We start from the raw sequence: 18,570 nt of genomic DNA on the forward strand, positions 1-18,570 counted from the left end.
ACAAATTGCATGCTAGTGGCAGCTCTGGTCTTGGCCTTCACCAGCTGTTCCTGGCTGCGGGAATAAGATGCCCCCCTCCTGCCAGCCAGGAGAAGATACCTTCCCTCCCACCAGCCAGGACAAGACGCCTCCCACGCCACACAGCAGCCTCGGTCTCTTCCTCGTGACACGGCCGGCACCCACAGTTTAGTAAGTCCAGTTGGCGCACAAAATGACTGACAACAATGGTATCGCCTCTGATAACATCGATGGTCCATATTTTTCCGCTCCTCAAAAAAATACTGACGGATGCCGTGAAACACACACAAATATAACACACAAACCACTCCTATGAGCACAAAACACCCTTAGAGAGGAAAGAAAGCTATTTAATTCTACCATCAAAACCAGTCAATGAAAATCCCCAAACTTGCTTTTAATAAACAAAAACATTTTAATGTAAAAACACGCAGGAATTAACAATAAAACAATAAAAGGAACAAACTCCCACACCTTGGGCTGTCCAGGGGAGTCGCCTTGCCTGGCCGGGGGAGTGCCTGCAGCAGCGCCGGGCTCCAGGGACTCCCTCCAGCCTCGGAAACCTGTCAGATGCAACACGGGTTACTTCCCTGACCTGCTCGTAAGGACAGACAGGAATTAGGAATATAAGTGAACACAAGGCCCGTAGTGTCACACATTTCTTCCCTCACACACCTACACTTGGCAAGGCTTTGGTGGAGGCTGTCGAGGGTGTTTCCAAGGATGGTGGTGTGACCCCATACTCGGCTTCACTTCATCTGTCCAACAAAGCAAGAATTTTGATATATGTGGCACCTGCACATTTCTAGTTCGTGAATTTGTGAAAATCAACTGTTGTCAAGATATTCAAGCTGATTTCTCAATAATATATTTGAATGTTTATGTATGCAAAAAAACCTGTCCTAATACATCCCAAACATGGCGATTTGCATCGATAGTACACCACACAAGCACAAGAAAAGACAAGCTTGTATCCAACAGTGTAGTCAGATCATACTTGAACAATCTATGACTTTTCAAATGCCTATAATTCATCTCATTTCAAGTACGTACATTAAAAGGAACCTGGTTCTGAAAGTGGAAATAAAGGTTTTTTGATAACTCACTGAATGTCAATAATGATTTATATTTAACACAACATGAAATAGTAAACAACAACTGTTGAGTGTGATGCCACCGGTAGGCTATTTCAAATATTACCCGGCTTATTTGCATGCAACAAATAGCAAAGTTCTCATGTAGGTACAGGCACTGCAGGACCAGATGTCTTTTTGTATACCTGAAATGAGACGAATGATAGGTATTTGAAAGGCACGACCTGACAATTCTGCTTGATACATGCATGCCTCTCGTGTGCTTGTATAGTATATTATCAATGCATGTTTGCTGTTTATATAAGAGAGCTTGAGGGTTCTTTGTAAACACAATCATTCGAATACATCACTAAAAATAAAAAGTTGATCTTGACGCAATCATGAACTAGCAATGCATAGGTGCCACATCTACGTTCGCGAGTGTACAGACGGAAGGAAACCGCCCATATAGTGATAGCTCGACAAGGCTTCTGCACCATGAACGTGGAAACACTCATGGGAACCTGACCTATCTCCCTTGTGGCCCTGGGAAGCGGTGGCGGTGAGAGCTGGAAGCGTTGAGAATACGTCCATTAGTTCTGAAGTATGTGGACACTCAGAAGATGCTGAACAACGATGACAGAATGGTGAGCAAAGATAAAGGTCAGTATTATAAGACACTTTCGCTTCTCACATGAGCTATTTCTAAAGGTCAAAGAGGGGGTCACTCGAGTTCCAATAAGTGTTTCTTCAGGTTCATGGTACAGAAGAAGGGTCAAACTACCACCAGGGTCATAAAATTACTCCTGGAAATGCCCACAACTAAGAAAGCCTTGTCAAATATGTGTTCTTGGGCGACAAAATGTCTCATAATACAACCCAAAGTGTCCACACTGACCTTGGAGCCTGGGGTGGGTAGAAACAAAGTAACAGGGCAGTGTGAAGTCCGGGTTACCACAGTTTACTTTACCAAGGTGTCGCAGGTAGCCATTCACAGACAGCTCAAATGGAAGGCCGAAAGGCTGGGCCAGGCAGGTGCTGACTGGCCCGCGGGTTCCTAGCTAAGCACACTGACCACCGCTGGGATCATGACAGGTGGAGAAAGATCAGACCGGTGGAAACTGAGGAAAAGATATCAAATTAACCAGTGAATGTTAAAAAAAAGTTCTACAGGCAAGAATGTTAAGGAAAAAAGTGAAAATATTATCAGAACGAACGTAAAATATCGTACTGGCAAGGCTAATCCGGAACACGGGAGTAAATGAACCTATAGTCATGTAAGGATGCTAAATAATATATAAAAACTATCCTGCAAGTTACCATTGAACACCAAACACTGCGCGGTAAATATATACTTTAGCTGCGCCTCATCAGCATACTGCACACCACTTCATATTGCGGCATGGCTTGTACCCCAACGCACCCACCTAACCTAACTAGTGATAACCTAACATGGGCATGACAGCAATCTCTTGCCCCCCTTTTTTACTAATCATTTTTTACAGGAAAGGAAGCAGATCAAGGGCAACAACAGAAGTAGAAACTGTAGAAAAAAATCCCGCTAATCGCTGCTTATAAATATATATAAGTAAAGTGGCTAAAAGAGAGGTCAATTCCGCATGGAGGGGTGTCCTGAAGCCCCTAACATGGTCACCAGTCACCGCTGAAGCAGTGGCGGTGTGTTCCATGCCCCGCCACTCCTAGTTTGCCTCAGCCCTTCAGCGACACACATCGTTTACTTCACCACACCTGCCGCGGTCCATCTGAAGGCATCGTCCATTTAATCAGAAACGCCACAACTTTCAGTTCTTGGCTCACGGGAATTACACAGCTCAGGGCTGGACGCTGCGGAACGCTTAGCCTCTGGCCTTGCTGTCATTTCTGAATGGAGCACAATGAACGTGGTGTTCCTCAGAGCCCCAAAAACTCAATTTCTCCACCTGACAACACGACACATTCTCCCAGACATCTTTTCCCTCTTCTTCGCCAACACTCAGCTTCACAGCTTCCGTGACTTTTCCTACAGCACGGCGACGCTCTAGGAGGTAAATAGTGCCCCGCCCCCCTCACACTCACCACTGCCTGGGCCCTCACCTCACACTCTCTCAAACCCTTCCACACTCCCTGCCCAGCTGCGAGGAGGAGTAGAGGTGGGTGACAAAGTAGAAGTCGCCCAATTTATTTCAGAGTAAAGGACACTTCATGTTACCGACACTCAGGTCGGTATTATAAGACACTTCGGTTTCTCACATCAGCTATTTCTAAAGGTCAAAGAGGGGGTCAGTCAGGTTCTAATGAGTGTTTCTTTAGGTTCACGATACAGAGGAGGGGTCAAAGTACCATAAGGGTCATAAAACTACTCCTGGAAATGCCCACAACTCCTAAGAAAGCCTTGTCAAATAGGTGTTCTTGGGCGACGAAATGTCTTATAATACGACCCTCAGTCACGGGGAGCGTGAAGGGAATGGCAACTTTCCGCCCCCCTCACCACCCTGTTGGCTGCAGAGCGTCCGAAATACATGTTGTGAATCAGCGCGTCCCACCAACTCACTGCTTGGTGCTCCAGAAGGGGACGGCTCAGTGTTACCGAAGAAGAGGGAAAAGATGTCTGGAAGATTGTGTCGCATTGTCAGATTCTTCTTTTTATTTTTTACGTGGCCTAGAGCGCCGGTAGGCTATTCTACAGGGGCCTGATGGTCAGCCAGAGCCCGTCATGGCGCAGGCAAGTGTTTATAGTGGCGCCATTATTATTGGCTCATTTGAAAGTCAACTTATTAATTTGAAGGTCATTTTTTTAAATATGAAAGTCAACTTTTTTTAAATATGTAAGTAAACTTTTTTTTTAATTTGAAGTTAATTTTTTTCAATTTGAAGGTGAAAAGGTGTAGAGTCTGGGTTGATGGGTGGTCTTCGGGACAGCATGTGGGCAGTCTTAGGCCACTCGGCGGTGACTGAAAAATCCCAGGTGGTTAGCGGCGGATTCGAACCTGCATCATGGACGACGCGCCGAATGCAGGGCCAGCCACCGCCACCGCCTCCCCATGGATGGAGAAATTGAGTTTTTGAGGCGCTGAGAAACACCAAGTTCATTATGCTCCACGCAGAAATGACAGCAAGCATTCCGCAGCGGCCAGCCCTGACCTGTGCAATTCCCCGCACCCGCCACAGGGGGCAGCCTTACGTACCTCATGCTGATGCATCGAGGAAGAAGACCCGTCAGCAGAACCAGGACGTGGCTGCCAACCGCCGCCCTCCACCACCACACACAGCACCTCAGGGGAAGTGGATCTTCATGTGTTTGGCAATATCTGCCTTCACCTTGAAATGCTTCCCACAAACATCACACTTGAACTCTCTCAGGCCAGAGTGTCTGAAGATATGCGCATTGAGATAAGACAGAACCGAACCTCTTGCCACACTCTTGGCATTCATGAGGTCTTTCACTTTTTTTGTTTTAGTTTACTTTTTCAGTCTTGATTATGGGTGATGGGGCACTCTGCCAAGTGCCTAACAATCACCCACTTTTTAGAGGCTGCAACCGAGGGTTCTGTTTAGGATGGTAGTGGTTCCCTTAAGGGCAATTGTTTGGATTTCTGTTGCCCTCGGGTTTCCTGGGATTTTAGCTAGATGGTCTTTGAAGTTCTTTTTCAGTAGGCCTGTTGCTCCGGCAATGACTGGCACAATCGAGATGTTCTTCAATTTCCAGTTTCTTTTCATATCATGCATCAGGCCTTGATATTTGGTGACCTTCTCCCTTTCAGCTCTGTTTAGCCCGCTGTCATGTGGGATACTGACCTCAACTATCATAGCCACTTTTTCTTTCCTGTTCCACACAACCAGGTCCGGTTTCACTGCAGCATTATCTAGGTAGGTAGCTGTTGGAATTACCTGGTCATAGTAGATGGTGTGCGTCTCATTTCCGGTGATTTTCTCTGGCTGATGTTCCCACACTTTGCTAGAGCACTTGATGTTCAGGCTGTTGCAGATGGTCCAGTGTAGGTATTTGCACACTTCATCATGCCTGACTGTGTAGTAGCCATCGGCTAGCAGAGTCTGGCAGCTGCAGATCAGGTGGCTCACACTTTCAATTTCAGTGTGGCAGAACCTGCATTTGTTGTTGTTACTGAGACCAGCCATTTTTTTGAAAGCGTTGGTCATTATGGCCTGGTCTTGTGCTGCCATTATCAGCCTCTCCTGATCGTAATGGAGGGTTCCTTTGGTGAGCCAGTTCAGAGAGCTCTCCTTGTCAATGTAGTCTTTGGAGAGCTCTTGCAGGAAAAACTTGGCACGTTGGTGTTCTGCCCACTCAGTTAAGTTGGTGTTCTGGAACTTCCTGGTGAATTTTGAACGGCTCTTTCTGGCCATTTTGGTGGCTGGTGTGTTTTCTGTTTCCTGCTCATCTACTATACAATCCTGTCCAAAATGCTGGGCCAGCTTAGTAATTGAGGTGTTTTTGCTGGCTTTGCTGGTGTGGTGTTCCCGGACCCTGGCAATGTTTGGACTTAGGGAGCTTCTGAGGTATTGGCCGATGCTCACCATAGTGGCTCTGTGTTGGTGGTTAACTTCAGACAGTCCCAGGCCTCCCTCTCTTCTTGGCATATACAGTCTTGGAAGGCACTGATTTCTGTAGATGACCTTGTGGAGTGTTAAAGTTTTCCTTGTTTTTACATCTAATTTATTTATTTCGGTTTGAGGCCAGTCAATAATGCCAAAGCTGTAACTTAGCACTGGCATGGCAAGTTGGTTTATGGCAGTTATTTTGTTTTTGTTGGTGAGTTGCGTCTTGCAGATCTTCTTCAGACGGCTGAGGTATTCACTGCCTGCCTTCTTCCTCATGGTGGTATGCTGTATGCTGTCATTTTCCTCAATGCCAAGGTATTTGTATGGCTCATGCTCCATTAGGTCTCTGATTTCACTGGCCTCGTCTAGCTGGATGTTCTCGGTGTGGGTCTTTTTTCCACTGCGCATTGTGCATTTGGCACATTTATCAAGGCCAAACTTCATCTCGATGTCATTGGAGAAGGTGTGTACAGCCTGGAGCAGTTGGTGGAGTTCTGCGTCAGAGCTTGCATAGAGCTTAAGGTCATCCATGAACAGTAGAAGGTTTACTGTTTTGTTTGGGTCTTTTTTGCGAGTTTGACTTAGGTTGTACCCACTTTGGCACTTATTTAGGAGCTTACTGAGAGGGTCTATTGCCATACAGAAGAGAAGGGGGGATAGGCTGTCTCCTTGTTAGATTCCTCTTCTTATTCTGACCTTGGGGATGATGGTTTTCCCCTTGGCGTGGCTGAGTGTGATGTTTGTTTGCCACATTTGCATTTGTGTTGCCAGTGTGTGTGAGGGTGTGTTTCTTGAGGTTACTCATGATACTAAACTTTTTGCCACACTCACGGCATTCATGAGGTCTTTCACTAGTGTGTGTAAGGGTGTGTGTGTTGAGGGCACTCTTATCACTGAAATTTTTGCCACACTCTTGGCATTCATGTGGTCTTTCACCAGTGTGTTAGAGGGTGTGTGTGTTGAGGTGACTCTTCTGATTGAACTTTTTGGCACACTCATGGCATTCATGAGGTCTTTCACCAGTGTGTGTAAGGGTGTGTCTCTTGAGGTCACTCATCCTACTGAACTTTTTGCTACACTCACGGCATTCATGAGGTCTTCCTCCAGTGTGTGTAAGGGTGTGTCTGTTGAGGTTACTCTTATCACTGAACTTTTTGCCACACTCTTGGCATTCATGAGGTCTTCCTCCAGAGTGTGTAAGGGTGTGTCTGTTGAGGTCATTCTTCCAGCTGAACTTTTTGCCACACTCTTGGCATTCATGAGGTCTTCCTCCAGAGTGTGTGGGTGTGCTTTGTGAGGTCACCCTTCCCAAGGAGTCTTTTCCCACACTCTTGGCACTCATGGTTTCCTTCACCAGTGTGTGCAAGGCTGTGTCTAGTGGACCTGTTCTCAGTCTCAAGTCTTCTTGAACTCAACCTTTCCCTTTCCTTTATGGCTGGAGGTGCCAGCAACAAGGTGGTGGTGGTGGTGGCTCTCCTGATCACCCCTGACCCTCACACCAGAGACAGTCTGCTCCTGCTGGTCCCGGCCGCTCAGGCTGCTGCCCGGGCTTGCAGCCTCTACTGCAACAGAGGTCAGCGGCAGTAAGGACGCAGGGAGCGCTGAGCACAGCACCACCTCAGACCCTCACTTCTGCACCAGCACCGGCGGGGCTGTTGGGACAAAAAGATCACAACTTCACAAAAAATATGCCTCAAAATAAATACCATATTTGACTGCTTATAAGACGCACCCCCCAATTTGGACAGGCATACGAAATATATATATATATATATATATATATATATATATATATATATATATATATATATATATATATATATATATATATATATATATATATATATATATATATATATATATACACACAGTAATCCCTCGTCTATCGCGGGGGTTAGGTTCCAGAACCCCCCGCGATTAGCGAAAATCCGCGAAGTAGCGACCTTATATTTTTTATTATTATTTATATATATTTTAAGGCATTATAAACCCTTCCCATATTCTTACAAATCTTTTTCACACTCCTAGTGACCTTTCCCACTCCCAACAACAGCAGCTTGAGAGGGTTCAAATGAGGGCATTCAGGGTCATTTTAGGCCCTGACTACCACACCTACGACAATGCCCTGGCCACCCTGAGTCTCCCGAGGCTCTCTGACAAGCAGGACGCCCTCAGAATTTTCGGAATCGGCATCGATGCAGCAAATAAAGCGAACAGAATGTTGGGCTTCATTAAAATAAACTTTTTATTTAAGAATAAAGATGTAATACTCCCGCTCTACAACAGTTTAGTCAGACCCCACTTGGAATATGCGGTACAGTTTTGGTCTCCCCACCATGCAAAGGATATTGCTAAATTAGAAGGTGTTCAGCGTCGGGCAACGAAAATTATCCCCTCCTTGCGCAACAAATCCTACGAAGAAAGGCTTTCTACCCTTAACATGTTCTCTCTTGAGAAACGTCGCCTCCGAGGAAAACTGATCGAATGTTTTAAAATACTCAATGGTTTCACGAATTTAGACAGATCAACAATGTTTATGATCGATGACACTTTGCGCACGAGGAACAATGGCGTAAAACTCAGATGTAGACAAGTAAATTCAGACTGCACCAAATTTTTCTTCACCAACGTTGTAGTGCGAGAATGGAATAAGCTCCCATCATCAGTGGTCCAGTGTAACACGATTGACTCCTTCAAAAATAAGCTCGACCGTCACTTCCTTCAACTTAATATCAACTAGAGTAGAAATGCAACGTTTTGGAGTCTTCTGATTAATGTAAAATCACTTAGGTTTAAAGACAGACCACCAAGTCTAGACCATGGGGTCTGTGTGGTCTGATTTTCTATGTAAATCTATGTAAATCATCCTCGCCACCGCCACCTCCTGCCACCCGACGCGCCTCCTCCCACCCGCTTCATCAGACACCACAACAAACTCAACCACTTCAGAGCGCCGCTAACCGACCGTTACAAACGTAGCGCAGTGCCCGCGATGGTGCGGATGATAAACAATGCCCAGTGACAGTCATACCCAAAGGGCCGCGGTGGAGATTAGCACCTCTCCGCTACCCCTCTAAGTGCCCCCTTCACACCGCCCTCCCTCTCCCTTATGTCTCTATTTTTAGCTCTCCCAAACCACCCCCCACCCTTTCCCTCCCTCTAGTGTAGCCTATTTACTATTAGTTTCTTGTATTTTTAATTTGTATATTTTCAGCCTAACGGCTGCCTTACATTAATAAACCTATTATTATTATAAACATGTCCTATGACGTTTCGTTGTTACGACGCGGTCCCAATAAATGATAGCTACTATTATTCATTTTTCGACTTTCGACATTTGCTTCATAAATACGAACTTCGCGCAGGAATTAGTTTGGCGGGGAAGAAAAATACTCAAAGAAAGGACAATATGAGCGTAGCTCACTTCTTTTATATCACAATTAGGTAAATACGGAGGTGGAAAGGGAGGAGAGGGACAGAGTGAGTCTTAAAAAAAATACCGATAGAGGATGTAAGAAGGGAGAACAAGGAAAAGTAGTGGAGGAAACAGCTATAGTGAATCCACGAGGAACTGGCGGATTGGGGGGTTTCTGCGGGGGTCTCTCCTCCCGTACCACGCTGCCACATCTCTTGTCTCCAATTGTGGGATTAGAGTCAAGGTGTTAAGTGGACCACCATTAGCCTCCCTTCATTTCCTCCTCCTCCTCCTCCTCCTCTCTCTCTCTCTCTCTCTCTCTCTCTCTCTCTCTCTCTCTCTCTCTCTCTCTCTCTCTCTCTCTCTCTCTCTCTCTCTTCTTCGGGGACGAGAATACAGGCTGTCTTGGTGACCTGTTCGTCATGCACTCATGATCCAGTTTGGCGCAGACTTTTTCAATAGTTCTTTCACTAACATTAGTGACTCTTGCTGTTCTTGCAGTTACTCTTGTGAGTGGTATGATAAATCCTCTGTTGTTTTTTTCGTCTAAAAAGTACTTGTTTACATTGTAAATGAGTTCTTTCTCGCGGCTGTGCAGCCAACGACTTGGAGAGTCAGGGAGAGGGAGGGAGGGGAGAGGCAGAGGCGGGAGCGGGCAACTCATGGGCCCACCTGCTGACCCTTCCATGTTGGAATACAACGGTGTCAAGTGTCGTGGTATTTATACAAAATATTTGTTACGGTGTCAAGTGTCGTGGTATTTATACAAAATATTTGTTACTATCTTAAAAACGAAACAATCTCAACGCTATATGACCTTATTGGATTATCCAATTATTTAATTAAATTCATTTAAAGGTAGTAAATAGCTGACATATGAGAGGAAGCGAGAAGTGTTGAGAGTGTGTGGCAAGGTGCGGTGCGGGGCTAACCCGCACCTCTCACCCCCCAATCTGCCAGTTCCTCCTGGATTGACTATAGGGAGAGATAAAGAGGATGAAAACAAGGGTGTGGGGAGGGAGGGACAGTGGGGAGAGTCATGTCAGGTCCTGAGGGAGAGCGAGGTGAGGTCCTGAGAGAGAGAGTCATAGCAGGTCAGGACTTCAGTCAAGACATGACCTGACCCTCACTTCCGCCCCTCCATCCCCACACCCTTTCCATTTCACCTTCTGTGTGTGTGTGTGTGTGTGTGTGTGTGTGTGTGTGTGTGTGTGTGTGTGTGTGTGTGTCAGAATGGAGTCAGGGCAGGGCTTTGGTCAGGACATGACTTGACTCACTTCTGCCCCTCCCTCCACACACCCTTCCCGTTTCCCCTTCTCTGTGTGTGTGTGTGTGTGTGTGTGTGTGTGTGTGTGCGAGCGCGCGAGTAAGTGAGTGAGTGAGTGAGTGTGTGTGTGTGTGTGTGTGTGTTCATATAATCTAATGGGGAAGGAGAAAGGGAGGAAGAGTGAGATATAAGACTAAAGATAAGAGGGTGTGAGAAAGGAGAAAACAAGGGAAATGAGTGGAGGAAATGGGACGGGAAAAGAAGAGAGAGGTAGGGAGGGTCAGGTACAGGTGAGGAAACAGGGGGAGAGAAAGGGTGTGAGTTGGAGGGAAAGAGATTAAAAAAAGAGAGGTAGGGAGGGTCAGGTAAAGGTGAGGAAAGAGGGGGAGAGAAAGGGGGTGAGTGGGAGGGAAAGAGATTGAAAGAGAGGTAGGGAGGGTCAGGTAAGGTGAAAAAAGAGGGGGAGAGAAAGGGTGTGAGTGGGAGGAAAAGAGATTAAAAGAGAGAGGTAGGGAGGGTCAGGTAAAGGTGAGGAATGAGAGGGTGTGAGTGGGAGGGAAAGAGATTAAAAGAGAAAACTGGGAGGTGAAAGGAAAAGAAGAAAGAAATGAGAAGGAAGCAGAAAAATACGGGGACGGAGAGGGAGAAGAAAGAAAGGAAGTGGGGGAGGAGTGAACCAGCGAAAAGGCTAACGGCGCAATAGGCCGCGACAGAAAAATAAAAAAAATAGGTGGGTGACGTGGGTGCTTATTTAGGTGTGTTCCTACTTACGTTGATTTCTATCGTTTTCATTTTTCTGGCTAGAAAATGCTTATTTTACCGCAAAATCCCGCGATATAGCGAAAAATCCGCGTTACGACACAATTTAAAAATCCGCGATACAGCGAGACAGCGATAAGTGAACCGCGATATGGCGAGGGAGTACTGTACTGCCGCAAACCTTGGTGCATTCAGTGCCATTCTTGCTACCCTATTCTGCCCCACTTCCAGTTTCTCTATCTCACTCTCGTTCCGTATGTCACCACATCCATTCCATACATAATGCTCGGGACGGTCACACTCTTCCAAACCTCACGGATATCATCATACTTGCTCGCTCTCATCCTCGCTGCACTCCCCAGACGGTATACCCACTGGTTCGTCATACTTATCTTCTCATTCTTGGCCCTGCCGCATCCATTAACACCCCTAGATACTTGTACTCTACTGTCTGTTCCAACTCATTTCCTTCCAGACTCCAAGATGTTTCTCTCCCATCCTCTGACCTATTGACTATCATTACTTTGCTCTTCTCACTACTGAACCTAACCCCAAAATCCCTTCCATAGACCCCTACCACATCTAGGAGACTCTGTAGTTCTTCAGCAGACTCGCTCATGACCACCACATCATCCGCATACAACAACACATACTTTATCCTCTCCAATGGACTGCATTGGCTTTCCGAGCAGCGCCGCACTCGGAGACTTGGGGAAACAGAACGAAAATACTATTTTGACTTAACTCGGTTCCTCTAATTTCTATTTCGGAAAATAATAATACTGGTTGACCTTTGGAGCCAAACGTAAAAACGTGGTATTTGGTGGTAAGAAAAAAATGTATTTACCCTTTGGTGGCAAAGTTTAAAGGTTTGCGTCTGTGTGTGGTGTGTGTGACCACTGAGGGGCGAATGTGCCGCGGGCCGCAGCCTCTTCCTGAGTTGCCCAAAACAGGGAAAACACACTGGGAGGTTTCGCATTTTCCTTATTTTGCTCTCCAGCAGCTTAAAAATGATTTAATTTCCTGTTAAATAATTGTTAGTTTAATTAAGTACCTGTCGCTATTTTCACTTCCGGTCTCAAGATAAGTGTTTTTGAGACGCCTTCACGTTGGAGGCAGCGCCGAAACCGAAACCACCGTAAACAAAGTCTAGGGTAGGATTGAAAATGGCGGTTTGAAAACGTAAACAATCACAACGGAGAAAAAAACAAGAATTTAACGAAAACGACAGCACGCTATTATCCGCGAGAAGCGGATAATAGCGCCGGTAACAGTCACGAGGTGCATTGTTCTTGCAGACCATGCCGGAAAGACCTGGCAACAGAGGGGAAGGGGCCAAGAAGAAAAGATGCTGCCAGTGCGACTTCACAGGGAAGCTCAATCATGAAGGTCTGTGTGCAAGCTATGAGGAGGAGGCGAGGAGGAAGAAGGAGGTGTGCCGTGCGTGTGAGAAGAAAGTAAAAGAAGGAGACAAAGGCCTACAGTGCGATGGGTGTGAGAGATATTAACCCACCCACATACCTTGAGATATTTTCTACATTCACTATTTTTATGGATGTATAATTGTTTAATTTCTTGAGCTATATCCCACCTCCAACTATATATCTCTGTATGAGTTATACAGTTATATAGTTATACAGTCTGCGCCTCTCCAGGGTGATGATGGAAGTGTTGAGGCCCGTATGTAGGCGGGGCCTGGCGAGGCGCCCCCCGGCTAAATGTTTGTTTACACCAAGGAGACTATAGAACAGGAGAGGGGGCCTCTATGGGAGACCGTGGGCGGGTGTTGGTGTATGTCGGTTGCAACAGATGGCGCAAGGGCAGCTTTGTTTACATTCAGGCGCCTTCCCCCCTCCAGACCCCCCCCCCAACCCCCAGAACCAATCAGCAGTGTTGCTACATGGGATCAAGCAGCAAATGTTGCTACTTTTTTTCTTCAGTCTGGTTATTTCCCATTTAAAAAAAATAAAAAAATAAAGGTACATAAATATTAAAATGAACAGTAGGAACTATATATATATATATATATATATATATATATATATATATATATATATATATATATATATATATATATATATATATATATATATATATATATATATATATATATATTTGCTAGGTAGATATAGCCTGACTGCATGAGTAATGCTATTATTGTTATATTATTATACCGCAATTATATCACTTTCTCTGCATGTGTGGTTAGATGTGTTCTATGTGTTTAACCTTTCTCTATACATACTGGAATGAACCAAGGAATTGTAGCGATCACATAGTTTAAAAACTATGTGATCATGTTTTTTCTTCCAAACTCATTGTTTTAGCACGCACGCTGACTTCCATCAGTAATGATGATATATATACATTGAGTCATTGGTTTGTAGGGGGAAAGAGTGGGTGAATATAATTATCTTGGTTTAACTTACTGTTTATCATACCGCTCTTCGCAGCAATATCTTTCTCTGCTCCGATTGCAACGCTGCCTCGTTCAAAAATCATAACACCGCCGCGGCCGCCACGTTTACCAGCCGGAGCCTCAAATCATGTCCCTTTGTGGTGAAAAAGAGGACACAGCCTGGTGTGAAGCGACATTTACTACGGAAGGATGCCAGCCGGGGGTAAGTGATTTATATAAATAATGATAATGTGGAAATTCTAATCATTTTCACGCTGACAGTTGTTCTGAACTTGCTAACTGCATGCCTCCCCTCCTCCCGCGGCAAGAGGCCGAATGGCCTACACACGGCAGCTCCAGATTCCCCCCATTACCACCTGTCAGCCTCGTCCATGTAGCTATCCAGTCTACTCTTAAAACAAGCTATCGTCCCCGCACTCACTATGTGATTGCTGAATCTATTCCATTCCCCCATCACCCTATTACTGAACCAATGCCTGCCCATTTCCCTCCTAAATCTATACTTTTCTAATTTAAGTCAATTACTGCATGTTCTATCTTGCCAAACATCTTATGGAAAAGTTAACCAGCATCTTCACTCTTTCATCCCTTACACTGATAAACTCTGGAACAGCCTTCCATCGTCTGCATTTCCTCCTGCCTATAATTTGACCTTCAAGAAGAGTGTATCAAGACTCTACTTTTGTTTGTTTGGGAGTGGTGAGTAGTGGGGCTTTTTTTTTCTAGTACGCTTTGTTGCCCTTGAGCTGTCTCCTTTGTTTAAAGAAAATAATAATTAAATAAATGGAAGTTGGCCGCCAATGCTTCCAACACATTTTGGTGCCATATCTACAAGTGGCTGGTGACTGTAAGTATCTCAGCAACCTGCATGCATCTATGCCATTCCTATCACGCTGCATGGAGCAAGCTTCACATAACACTCAGACAGAGACAGTTTAATTATGGTTACATATCTGACTCAGTTTATTGCTGTCTATTAGATGCAGTGCTGTTAATATTGTTAGTGGTAGTATTAGTACAATTAATGTATTTGTTTTAATTAATTTATCTATTTATTTATTATATGCTTAGTGTCTGAAAATTCCAATACTAGTATTAAGATAAACAAAAATATCAGAAATATATTTACACTCATTAATTATTATTGCTTTTCTTATTATTAATTCCTTCAATGTCCTGGCACTTTGACATCTAGTGCTTTTCCATCTAGCAGCCAAAATTGTGGTCTTTCTCAATGTATATGCCCTAAGTCTTCATTGGTGTAACTAGCTATATAACATAAAAATCTGCATCTCTCTCCCTTCTCACCCAGTTGTCCCTGTACATCCTTTCAGTATCCAAAGAATTTCAATTTACATCTTGTAATCACTCAACTAATGCAGTGCAATCCTCATCTCTGTATTTTACCGTGTGGACATACTCTTTCCTTCCATGTTCCACTGTCGTATGTTATTCCACATCTAACAAAACCTCATCCCAACAGATCCGAACACATCCGATATCATCCAAGAGAATGTGGCAGCTGAAGGGGGAGAGGCCAAGAAAGAGGCCAAGGGTGAAGACATTTAGCCACCCCCCCTGAAGTACATGGCAGCATTCAACCCTCTTGGTGAGCTGCAGGAATGTGCTTCCCATTGCAGTGCACCAGCTCCATGTACTGATTTTGGTATGAATACTTCATCTAGTGTTTGTTGATTGTTGTGTTATTAATCTAATTATGACTTCACAAAATAGTCTGTGCAAATCACTTAACACATGCCCTGCTCAACATCACTTTTAGGTTGTAGAATTCCTTCATATGGATGCTGATTTATGTATCCTGAAATGATTGGATATTGATTGTCTTAACATTTTTTTTTGTCCATGATCACTGAACCATGTTACGGTATGTCTTTGGGTGCAGATCCAGGAAATGGGTTTTTGGGGGGGGACGTCAGACTTTTTGTGGGTGGAAGGAGCATTAGCATTACCGATTAGCCATTCTCGGCAGTCCTGGTCTTGAAAAACTGGTGGAGTGACCTAAATCAATGGGTATAACGGCCTGGGCTTTGTGCCAAAGCATTGTTTTAGCCGCAGCGCGCTTTTGAGCTAGTTTTCCTGTATCACTCAGGAACATTGGGGGGCCTGGGCTCCCCTTTGGATCCACCAATGTAGCTATGTCTTATAATATATCTATCCTTTACAGTCTGATGGTGCATCCTTCTAGGTTGTCAAGTTTTAGTAGCTACTCATGAGAAGTATTCCTTGTAATGATCATTGATTTCCAGATGCTTTGCACTAAAAAAAAAAGTGTCATTAAACCTGCCGCAAATGATAATCAGCTGTAGTCAACCCTTGCTTTAAAGAACCAATATGGAGGAAGGGGGTGATGTTATATCCAAAAATCTTTTGCATCTGAAGTATCCAACCTTTTTGTGTATAATAAACCTTGTTTGTTACATGAACTTAAAAGTTCACAATTTCCATACATGATTCTTTTTTCCTTGTATTTGATGATTAATCCTGACATGTATTTCCATTATCAGTAGGTAATATATAGTAACAAGACAATAATAAACATTATAACAATGTATATATTATAGCCCAATGAGTGCACGAGATCATTTACCTCATCAGTGACGCCAAGTCCGGGAGTCATTCCCTAAATTATTTGCCCGAATTTGTGACACCAAGTATAATAACTAGTTTTAATGACCATTTGCATCCATTTTTCACTTTGATTAAAAAATTGCCTCTCAACAGGGTGTGAACTTGATGGGGTTGGAGGAAACTCGACTCGGCCATCAAGCTCACCACAATATAGTAAGGAGCCTCTTGTTCTCAGTGATAATTTATCCTCTTTAGTTACTATTCCGTGTTGCTTTAATCACAACTAATGTGTTGGAAACATTACAGCTTAATAACATACCTCACATCTCTGCATACAAATTGAGTTCAATATTTAACTGTAACACCAGTAGGCTACATATCTTAAAAAAAGGTATGTAAAAAGGTTGACATTTTGAATGATATATTTAAACTCTTTATTATGTTTCTATGGGTGTAGTACCGTTACGATTAGTCGAGTGATCAGCATATGGGTCTTATGTTTTTGATAGCATAGGTTCAAATTTTGCCATGGGCTGGCAATTGATAGTAACAGTAGTGTCCACAGATATCTACCTGTTTCTTGTTTATCCTGTTCCACTTTAAACCATGACTGGCCAATCTTTGAAGAGGTAGCATAACCTTCAAGTGCCACTAACAAACCTTTGTCCATTCTTCTGATGTGATCTTTTTTTTTTTTTTTTTTTTTTTTTCCCACCTGCCTATGGCGCTGGTAGGTTTTCTTCAGGCGCCTGGCGGTCGGCCCAGGCCCGTCATGATGCAGGCAATTTTTTTTTATAGTGGTGCCATTTAGTATTGGCTCATGCTGCCGCCCAGAACTCATTCTTGATTCACTTGGATGGTTTAGCAGGGCTTAGCTATGACTAACATTGCAGAAACAGGGAATTTTTAGATTTTCAGTGTGGCAACACATTGACAAATGTTTTAGTATGGACTGAACATCAAAGATATATATGGTAAATGGGTGCTTGTAGATCTTGACATTGTATCTGTCAAGAGTCTCCAGTTGTATCCTCTCATGGGCTCCTGAAAATATTACTCTTGTCAGGCAATCTAAGTGAAGCCTTCCATCGAAGCTGGCGTGCAGACATAATGTCAATGCTTAGATTCACTGTCCTTATAGCACTGAAAATAATGCAATAACATGCACATACGTATTTTATTATTTAGAATTGTGATTAATTGTGATTAAATATTTTTTCATGTATTTTGAGACATGAAAAGTGAAAATTGCTGCACACAACAGTCTGCTGTCTGTGCCGGGAGGCAAGGCATCTCAAAGCCCAGGCTGTTACAACTCCTGGGCAGTTTTTGCCCTGAGCCAGCAATTTTTTAGATCCAATAGGGATGGATTTTTTCTGAGGTCAGGTTCAACATGCTGCAAGATGCCAAGATCTAAGCCTAGTAGGAGATATGGGTTACAAGAGAGGAGGTTTGCTCTGGCCTTATACTATCAAAGTCCAAATGCTAATAGATTTCTGAGCACAGTATTTCACTTGCCTTCAGTTTCAACACTTCACTCATGACTCAGGGGTATTTCAGTACATGTTGGCTGGAGCAAACAGACTCTGACAGCCCTGCAGCAAAGAGCACAGGCTTTGTCAAAAGAAGAGAAACTTCGTGGGATTTGCCATTATTTAGTATTACTCTTGTTACGGCAAGAATTTTTTTCCATATACTTTGCCAAATATTGCAAGTAATGCACCATTGTTGGGCTTGCTTGTTATAAATCAGATCTTGTTCAATTAACAAGCTTTGGGTGTCTGCCACTTTCCAGTTGTAATGCAAGGAATCATTTATCTTCCCTGCTAGATATCACATGTAATGCACCATTGTTGGTTTTGCCTGTTATAAATCAGATCTTGTTCAGTTAACAAGCTTTAAGTGTCTGCCACTTTCCAATTGTAATGCAAGGAATCCTCTGCCAGATATCACATGTAATGCACCATTGTTGGTTTTGCCTGTTATAAATCAGATCTTGTTCAGCTCACAAGCTTTGAATATCTGCCATCGTTTATTTCAGGTGTAACGCTTGGAAGCATTTGTTCTCTTCCCTGCCCAACAGTATGCAATACTTTATTGTGGATTTTGCCTGTTATGTTTACTCTTGTTCAGGTAACAAGCTTTTGGTGTCTGCCTTACCTAATATGTGCTGCAGTGACACTTGGCTTGGTTTCATGATGTGAAATACAGCATGTAATTTCATCACACTAAGTGTCTGTTATCATGTGTCTGGCATCATTAATGTGGCTTCCAGGAGTAATCTTGTTTGTATTACAGCATGTAATGTTTTTTCTGCTTTATATGATATACATAATCACATAGGTATGATTTACAAAATGTAATGGCAGTTGATATTCTTGACTAATGCCTCATAAACCTTGTGAAAAATAATGCTTTTTTGAAGGGGGGGGGGGGGGGGGCAGAGAGTGGTGTTTTTGGTTGGCTAGTT

General features: G+C 43.8%; 1 protein-coding gene and 1 long non-coding RNA gene across 13 annotated transcripts in view; one reads left to right on the forward strand and one right to left on the reverse strand.

Annotated features, from left to right (window-relative positions):
- Positions 1 to 18,570, reverse strand: part of LOC126993920 (cuticle collagen 2C-like) — a 34,738-nt gene that overhangs the window by 671 nt on the left and 15,497 nt on the right. Inside the window, exons 1-4 of one of the 11 annotated variants that reach the window (XR_007748519.1) lie at positions 4,277 to 6,290; positions 2,062 to 2,212; positions 698 to 776; positions 493 to 581 (exon numbers count right to left, since the gene is read on the reverse strand). Coding sequence is in view for 1 of the 11 variants with exons in the window: in XM_050853086.1 (XP_050709043.1) it covers positions 493 to 581; positions 698 to 759 (151 nt within the window). In the remaining 10 variants the exon portion in view is untranslated. Of the gene's footprint in view, positions 1 to 492; positions 582 to 693; positions 2,213 to 4,276; positions 6,291 to 18,570 lie in introns of those variants that run through there. The other 10 variants (XR_007748520.1, XR_007748517.1, XR_007748515.1 and 7 more) reach the window with 10 other exon arrangements.
- Positions 13,273 to 18,477, forward strand: LOC126993923 (uncharacterized). 2 transcript variants are annotated; one of them, XR_007748526.1, is made up of 4 exons: positions 13,273 to 13,713; positions 14,995 to 15,177; positions 16,254 to 16,313; positions 17,333 to 18,477. It is a non-coding gene; the product is annotated as an uncharacterized LOC126993923 (long non-coding RNA). The 2 variants fall into 2 exon arrangements; XR_007748525.1 differs by having other exon boundaries at positions 13,273 to 15,177.

The sequence above is a fragment of the Eriocheir sinensis genome, unplaced genomic scaffold, assembly GCF_024679095.1.
Source record: "Eriocheir sinensis breed Jianghai 21 unplaced genomic scaffold, ASM2467909v1 Scaffold7, whole genome shotgun sequence".
Classification (NCBI taxonomy): domain Eukaryota; kingdom Metazoa; phylum Arthropoda; class Malacostraca; order Decapoda; family Varunidae; genus Eriocheir; species Eriocheir sinensis.